At 45.3% G+C, this 7,842-nt stretch overlaps 2 protein-coding genes across 3 annotated transcripts; one reads left to right on the forward strand and one right to left on the reverse strand.

Annotated features, from left to right (window-relative positions):
* Nucleotides 1–37: 37 nt before the first annotated feature.
* On the reverse strand, nucleotides 38–2,674 carry yipf6 (Yip1 domain family, member 6). The gene is made up of 2 exons (XM_040199494.2): nucleotides 2,078–2,674; nucleotides 38–1,590 (listed from the first exon to the last, which is right to left on the reverse strand). Exons 1-2 carry the CDS (start codon nucleotides 2,417–2,419, stop codon nucleotides 1,243–1,245), a joined length of 690 nt encoding a protein of 229 aa, XP_040055428.1. The 5' UTR covers nucleotides 2,420–2,674; the 3' UTR covers nucleotides 38–1,242.
* On the forward strand, nucleotides 2,170–6,027 carry snapc1b (small nuclear RNA activating complex, polypeptide 1b). Of its 2 annotated transcripts, none has more exons than XM_040199485.2 (10): nucleotides 2,170–3,184; nucleotides 3,536–3,695; nucleotides 3,791–3,931; nucleotides 4,156–4,260; nucleotides 4,346–4,501; nucleotides 4,818–4,871; nucleotides 5,036–5,098; nucleotides 5,188–5,326; nucleotides 5,421–5,492; nucleotides 5,648–6,027. In XM_040199485.2, exons 1-10 carry the CDS (start codon nucleotides 3,054–3,056, stop codon nucleotides 5,680–5,682), a joined length of 1,056 nt encoding a protein of 351 aa, XP_040055419.2. In that variant the 5' UTR covers nucleotides 2,170–3,053; the 3' UTR covers nucleotides 5,683–6,027. The 2 variants fall into 2 exon arrangements, with proteins under 2 accessions (XP_040055419.2, XP_077945329.1); XM_078089203.1 differs by having other exon boundaries at nucleotides 2,775–3,184; nucleotides 4,995–5,098.
* Nucleotides 6,028–7,842: the final 1,815 nt, after the last annotated feature.

Below are 7,842 nucleotides of genomic sequence, written 5' to 3' on the forward strand. Positions count from 1 at the left end.
AAGTTTGTGAACAGAAAAGAATGTTAATACAACTACAGCGGATGAAATAGTTTAATCTTTTTCATTTGTTGATGCAACCTAATACATATAAATTAAAAGAAACCATAACAGAACTCCCCATTGATTTGAGAGAGCGTAAAAGAACAGGTTAGCGGTCGACACAGGAACGGTCAAAGGTCGCGAGGAGAAGAGGGGAAGACAGACAAAGAAAATCTCTGCATCATTGGTGGATTTCTAGAACCAAGTGTTCCCTTGTTTGATGAAGCCACCGTTCCTCAAACTGCTGCAGACATTCCCTACATTTACCAGCTGTGTTCCAAACACAGGAATGTGTTTTGTGTCCAAAATCTTCTCCTGGAACCGTAAAATGTGACTTTTCTAACACTGGTTTGTTTTCTGCAGCGGCTTGACTTTCTCTTCTAATCTCCCACAATGCAATGCACAGACAGGAGGCCGACGGAAACGCTTCTAAACTATCCAAATTAATTTCAATGTGCGGTATGGAATTCACCCCCCCCCCCACCCACGTGTGGTAAAGACTTTACCCCCCCACCAACACACGTGAGCACGCCCACCTCTGCACACAGAGAAGTTCAAACACGACTAAACGCTCATCTGCTGAAAGTGTCAGTGAATCCTGCCCTTAACGAAGGAGTCGGCTCATTGACGAGACCCGTCTCGAGTCCAGAGGAAGAACTTTTAGCATGTGGACACCAGTCATCCGTCTACTAAAAAAAAAAAAAATGAAAATACTAAAAGAAACATGGAGGACAGAGACGAGTAGAAGGGGAACTAGATCTGAATGAGTAAAAAGGAAGAACGTAGTGTGTGAATGAGTGCCGAGGATGTTTAATTAAAGAGCGTCATGAAGACACTGAGGTTTACAACCAACCCAGAGAGACCAGGAGGAAGAGAGTATTAATGTTTGCAGCCCTGTTCAACATTCATAGAGCGTTTTTATACACAAGCCGATGGGCTTCGGTTTTACAAAGCTCGTAAATGTGAAGAAATTCATCAGCTTTTTAACGCCATCAGCACAGCGTCCGCCGCACTTCTCTGGATCTGAGCAGGAGACGTTATCGTCGTGTCCCATGAGTCTCATCAGAGGCCCGGAGACACGCTCAGTCACTTCAGTAGTCATTCGTCTTCGTTCCAAGGCAGAAACCGGTGTTTGTCCGAATTCTTTCAGTCCCCCCCCCCCAAAAAAAAAAAAAAAAAAACTCCCTCATCTTTGGTCCTCTTCTACTGCGACGGCGAGAACGTCAGGACCATCCACCCGATCACGAAGTAGAAGAGGAACACCGGGTACACCACCAGCGCCTTGCGGTTGGCCGGCTGGCTGTCGGCGAGGAAGGCCGTGGAGGCGAAGGTGGACCAGCCGAAGGACGCCGTCACCACCGCCAGCCGCACGGCGAAGCTGACCGGCCCCGAGCCGGCCACCAGGACGATCCGGCACACGGCCATGGCCGCCGTCAGGGGCAGGATGCAGTAGCCCAGCACACACAGGCTCTGGAAGAAGGAGATGGTGCCCCCCAGCAGCTTGGAGTTGAGGGTGATGATGATGGAGCCGAACCAGACGATGACGAAGACCTGCGCGGGGAAAAATAGACGTCAGCGAGGAGTCGGAGGAGAGATCTGATACGTTAAATAAGAAACATGCGGGTTTGGAAGAGGAAATGAAAAAGGTCGTGTTTCTTGCATGTCGCGGGTTTTTCTTTCTTTATCTCGTGCAATAACGAATAGAATATGTGGACTTTGGGCTGCGAGGTCGGACAAAAATTAAAACAGCTTGACGACACGACCTTTGGCTGTAGAAGCGGATGTATTCTTTACATTCTGACATTTTATTTATTTATAATAATTATTATTGTCTTTAGTTCCTGATTAAATCTGCAATTAATTAAATGGCAAAATCACATGTGGTAAAATAATAAATAGTTTTAGTCTGCAGGTCCCCGAATGTTATCAGCCTTGAATGTAAATCAATCACAAGCGCAGCAGCGGACACGGTATCGGTGCGGGGACGTAGGTCGGTGGAGCAGAAGCGCTCGTGTGAGGCCGACGGGCCCCCGGGTACCTCGGCGAACTGCGGGCCGCCCTGGTAGTCGCTGTCGGCCGCGCCGCCCTGCAGCAGCAGCGCGAGCGTCACGCAGAGCAGCAGCGGGCCCCACAGGTCCCAGTCGCGCAGCAGAGCCGCGCTGCGCTTCGGGTACAGGACGTGGACGAACTTCTTCCCCACCGCGCGCAGGTCCCGCAGGACGGTCTCGCGCACCGGCTCGTCGAGCGTGGAGAACTCGTCGTCCCGCCGCGCGGAGGGCCCGACGGGCACGGAGATGTCGCCCTCCACCGCGATGTCGTCCGAGATGGAGACGTCCGACAGCCCGGCGAAAGGTCTGCTGGCCTCGTCCGATGCCGCCATTTTGCGTCCGGAGCGGTCGGCTGTCTCAGCGCGGGGGCCGTCGGTTAGTCCCGGAGTTCAGACGACGCCGGCGGAATCCATTTACTGGATTAAAACACAGAACGGAATCCGGAGCGGACGATGTTCCGCTGACACCAGTCGATTGCGTTCCAGTTGATCCAGTTTCTCTGGCTGGTCGGTGGCAATCTGCAGCTCCACGTCAGCCGAGGGTTGTTTACTTCCGCAGGACGTGAGTCACGCATATCCGGCTGGTGCGTTCAGGTACACAACCAGAATCAGCTTTATGAAACCCTCGTGGATTCCGAAAGACATTGAGGACTGTTTTATCCCTCGAACCAACATATGCAATTAAAACGATTAAAGATTTAGATATTATGTGTTTCTGTGTGTGTGTAAGTGATCATGTCAAACCGTAACTAAAAACGGAATATCATAATTAGACAAATGGGACTTTCACGGTGCTTGTGAAGGCATTACAAAGGCAGGCGAAGACGTCGTGTACTGATGACGCACTAAACAGTCGACGGTCGTTGTCGAGTCGTGTGTGTTGTCTACATCATACACTCTTATTTTAGTCGTTTTTAATACTTTTAATTCGTTTTAACGGCTGCTGGGTGGAGGCGGCGGCCGTGAGATGGAGTTCTGTGTTGAGGAGGTGAAGTCGGACTGCGTGGAGCTGCTGAGCCGCTTCCAGACATCCGACTCCGTCCGCTTCCAGACCTTCTCCAAAATATGGAGAGAAATGAACTTCTCTGAAATATTTTAGTAAGTTTAGCAATAATGTATCATCTCATTTTCAAAGTGGCGGTGACAAAGCAACTGGGTAGATTTCATTGTTTGCACTCAAGAACAATCTCGAGGTATTTGTACATTTTCTGGGACGTATTTTTATCATCTTTAAATTCAGACGATTCATACAAAACATAATCAACAAATATGATGAATTCAAAGAAAGTACAAAAGTGCTAGAATCTAAATATACTTAAATTACTTGTAATTTGTTGTGCTGGGATCAAAATAATTTAGGCATTAATGTGTTTTAACTTTGTTAGCTGAGTGACTTGATCAGTTGTTTTCCTCAGCGTGCCACATGTTGTTGTTGTTGTTGTTTTGCAGCGGCACTGTGAACCACGGAGAGCAGCGAGCGTTCTGCCGTCTCATTCTGGACACCACGTCCAGCTTCTTCATGCCTCCGTACAGCTTCCAGATCCGAGTGGGAGGACTTTACCTGCTGTACAGCTTGTATCACAGTCAGACCAGCTCGCCCCCAGAGCAGGTCAGAGGTCACCACACTGTCCCCACGGCGTCGTCCACGCGTTCCGAATGAAACGTCCCTGACGGGAGGTTTTCTTGCTGTGTGTCTGGCTGCAGATCCGTCTGGCGCTGAAGGACTGGAAGGACGTGAAGAAGTTTGAGAAGGACGCTGTCGATGCTCAGCACCACGACGTCGTTTACATCCTCCGAAAGCTGATGTTCCAAAAAGCTTTCGTCTTCGCTGCCATGCCCGTTGCTGTGAGCTGACGTCAACACACAACACTGGAGCTTCATTTTTAGCCCTCCAGTTGTTTTTTACTCCCAGCCGCGGGATTGAAAAGAGAACATCCCGTTAGCTCCGGGGATCTTTCCATCCAGGCCGGAGAGCGTTCTGAGAAAAGGAATTATGTTAGGAGTAATAAACGGTTTTAATGGAAATACAGTCAAGTGATTGACTCCTTTCTTTCTTCCTCTCCGGCCAGCTGAGCTTCAAGAAGAAGAGGAAGTTGCAGAGATCGGTTCCGTGCGAGCAGTTCATGGAGCGGCCGTCTCGTCCACAGGAGCTCATCAACATCGACCTGCTGGAGGTGAGCCGAAAACTCGACTCTTTTAAAAATCTCACTTTTGAAAGAGTTTAGTTAAGCGTGTTGTTGTTTTTTTTGACCGTTGCAGGAATTGTCCAACGTCGAGGAGATCTACGGGAAGCTGAAGACGTCTGTGTCTTCGGCCTTAGAGCAGTCGGAGTCCTCCCTGAACCTGGTCTGTAAAAGCTTGGCCCCGCAGCTACGCAGCACTGTGGTGGATTTCTACCAGTGGCAGCAGAGGAGGGTGAGACCTTCGTTCACATGAAACTCCCTGATTAGAAATGCGATGCTTTAAATTAATTTTGTGTATTACATTCTGGACTGTCACTGCGGACGAAAAGTCCAAAAGTGACCAGCTAACTTCTATTCCTAACCACTTCTCCTTGAACACTTTTCCTCCTGCGTTCCTTCGGTAAAGGAAGGTCCCGTGTTTCCTATGATAAAGGAGCTAATAAAGGAAGCATTGAAGCAGCTTCCCTCAGCATTTGGAGAATTCAACAGTTCTTCAGGGTTATTTCCCTCTGAGTAACCTTCATACGATAAATGTGATGTCTTGTCAGGGTGTTCCGAGGACAGATGACGGCGGTGGCGAGGGGACGTCGTCCCAGCAGGAGGTGAGTTACACTTGTTTAAACTGTGACTAAGGGGTTTGAAGCGTCACTGATGCACCTGGATTCTTCTGAAGGACATTAGATACTCAAACTGTCATGAAGTGCTGTACTGCTAACCTTGCCCAGAGGGCGGCGCCGTTGACTCACTGCCTGGTTTGTGTTCTCAGTGCTCCAATAGAGCCCAGCTCCTCGCCTCCATCAAATCAAAGGCCTTTGGAGAAGCCACAGAGGTTTGTGTTTCATGTTATCTCATCAAAAAGATCCAAGAATCATTTAATGTGTTTTCTGCTAAACGTCATCGCGTACCTGCATCTGTCAGGCCCCCAAGTCGCGGCGCCATCGTCAGGTGGAGGTGGATTCCACGGGTAACTCGGCCGGACCCTCCAGCTCGTCGGGTTATTCTAGAGCGAAGAAAATGTCACTCAAAGCCAGAACCTATCAGAACATATACGTCTCAGGTAAGTCCCTCCCACACATGTTTGGATCTGTCTCGTCGCCTGAATGTTTCATCTAGAAAAGAATCCTCACCTGCTGCGACTCTCTTGCCGTCAGGTGACTCGTGGAATGAAAGCCCGGAGACGACTTGCATCCATCGTCTCAGCGCGCTGGACTTTGGTCCTGAAGGTACACAACCTAACAAAACACACACAGTTACTACAACTGTTTGTATGCATTCTGTGTGTGTGTAAACCTGCTGCATTCACAAACAAAATGAACGTATCTTATAATGTTCAAACGTTGATATTTATCTGCTTGTTTCTTTTCTTTTGTCCCCACAGAGAAAAAAAAAATGTACAACAAATTCCACTGGTGATGAAGACGGTTCGGACGTCCACCTGCATCCTGATGCACATGATGTGTTATTGTTGTTTTTACATTTCATGAAGTTGTAACCTGTTCTTTTAATGAGCTGTCTTCTTTACAGCCGCCCCTGTTGAAAATGTTCTAATGTAATGTAAGTCAGAGATTAAAATGCCTTTGACAGTAAAGAAAACCTGATGTTAGTTTTGTCTCTTAACTTAGAGACATTTCATGTAAATAACCATGAATTCATTTCTGGGAAACTGTTGTAACTGGATCTCTCTTCTCCAGCTTTCCTGGTGTTTTTGAAGATTTTAGGAAGTTTCTCAGTTTTATATAAAAGTATATAAAAAATGTATTTTTTGTCTTTGTGTGATATTTGATTCAGACCAATTAATTCACGTATATGTCGTATTGAATGGGTGAAAGTGTGTGGATGTCCCTGTTTGTCATTGCTGGAGGTGATTCTTGCTTTAAAGCTTCATTACCTACTTTAACAATAACAATAACTTATTGACTTTTAGTTGTTCTTCTTGTAAACATTTGGTAAGTGTCATAGAACTGTTTATTTTACAACTTGTAATTGAGACGGTAAAAACAGACATAGATCATATAAAATACCTTAATTAAAACTATGTAGTATTTTTATAATGACCTTCAAATGAATTGTTGATTATAATTAATTGATTCTTGTATTTCATGCATTTAAATATGTAATTTATACTTTGCTAAAATGGGATTTCCACTCCAGCCAAAAGCTCTCTTATTACTAGCCTCGTTAGCTAGCCTTAAGCCTAGCGTAGCATAGCTGGCTTTTTAATCTGTTTCTGTGACTGTATTTAGCAAATATTACTTATTTGGAATAAATAAAGTGGTAAAATCTACGCCTTTGAATGATTGGAGAAATGTAACGTGAGTAACGTTAGCTTAATTAGCTAAAGCTAGCAGTGGAAATCTGGTTACTTTCTTGTATTTGGCTTTTCTTTCGTTTGTGAACGGATTTAGTTTTCACAAAACATTTGTATTGGATCATTTTGTATAATATAACACAGAGCTGCCAACTTTTCAAAAAACCTTGGAGTGAGATTTTGTCGGGGGTGACCAAAATTTTGCCGCGCACGCAGCCACACACGTTGGTGGCTCAAATATCAGGAAATTGGAATTCATTTGGCGTAGTACCCATGTTGTACGCTGCATTCTGGTGGTTTGTGGGGCCCAAAGTCGTTGATGAGGCGGCCTACAGGAGATGGACAACATTGGTTACATACTGTGAAGCAAAGACGTAGCTGATGGTCCACCCCCAGGACATTTTGGTTTAAGTAGATGTTATTTCATGCATTCTCGTGGATTTTTGGGTGGTATGCCTGAACTTATTCTGATTTATGTTCATCTGCTCATGACTTGTTGGGCCTTCTAGACTTGAGCTGAACATTCAACCAGAAAACTATTGCTGTGCCTCAATGACTGTCTATGTACCACAATATAGCCTAATTAATAGACCTGTGTTTAAGATTAGACCAATTTAGGTTGATTGACATTTTGATTACAATGGTATTCAACTAATTCTTAACTGAAACCTAACCTATATTGTTAATAATTGTATTCTTAAGAGCACTTAATGATTTATGTTCAGCAAAAAATGACACAAGTTTAGTTAGGGAAAAATATTTTTCATTATCAAACAAAAAAGTGCAACAAATAAAGTGCTTAAAGTGCTTAAACAGTAGCCTTTCAAAGCAAAACAATGGATACACATAATATAAATACACATAAATAAAATAACAAAAAATGAGGTATTAAGAAGGAGATCACACGCACAAACACAACAAATAATTTCTTTCAAGATTTAAAGTTTAAGAGAGTGAGTACTTAATTGAACCACATGTCATTAACATACCTTAGTCTTTGCTCCTCCTGAGTTTCTCCCGCGGTTGTGTCTGTTTGAAAATCTTCTTCTGTTGCTAACTTCGGGACTCTTTGGGGTAAATAGGACGTCTATGCAGCGAATGGGTTTACAGATGCGCTCCTTAGCGCCATCTATTGTCGGGGAGTTTGAAAAGGAACGAACGCGCTTCGGCCCAAAATCAGATTTTTTTTTTTGCCGTGAGAAATTGGTTGTGTGGCGTGAGTGCGTGTGAAAACATGCAAAAGCGTGTGTCACACGGCGAAACCG

Source organism: Gasterosteus aculeatus, chromosome 15, assembly GCF_964276395.1.
Source record: "Gasterosteus aculeatus chromosome 15, fGasAcu3.hap1.1, whole genome shotgun sequence".
NCBI classification, from domain to species: Eukaryota; Metazoa; Chordata; class Actinopteri; order Perciformes; family Gasterosteidae; genus Gasterosteus; species Gasterosteus aculeatus.

Bases quoted from the DNA above. Each gene is read 5' to 3' on its own strand.
- yipf6 (XM_040199494.2), bottom strand. From the start codon at position 2,419: ATGGCGGCATCGGACGAGGCCAGCAGACCTTTCGCCGGGCTGTCGGAC. The intron at 1,591-2,077 runs GTACCCGGGGGC...TTCCCCGCGCAG, and splicing joins GCGGCCCGCAGTTCGCCGAG to GTCTTCGTCATCGTCTGGTT.
- snapc1b (XM_078089203.1), top strand. From the start codon at position 3,054: ATGGAGTTCTGTGTTGAGGAGGTGAAGTCGGACTGCGTGGAGCTGCTG. The intron at 3,932-4,155 runs GTGAGCTGACGT...CTCTCCGGCCAG, and splicing joins TCGCTGCCATGCCCGTTGCT to CTGAGCTTCAAGAAGAAGAG. The intron at 5,327-5,420 runs GTAAGTCCCTCC...TCTTGCCGTCAG, and splicing joins TCAGAACATATACGTCTCAG to GTGACTCGTGGAATGAAAGC.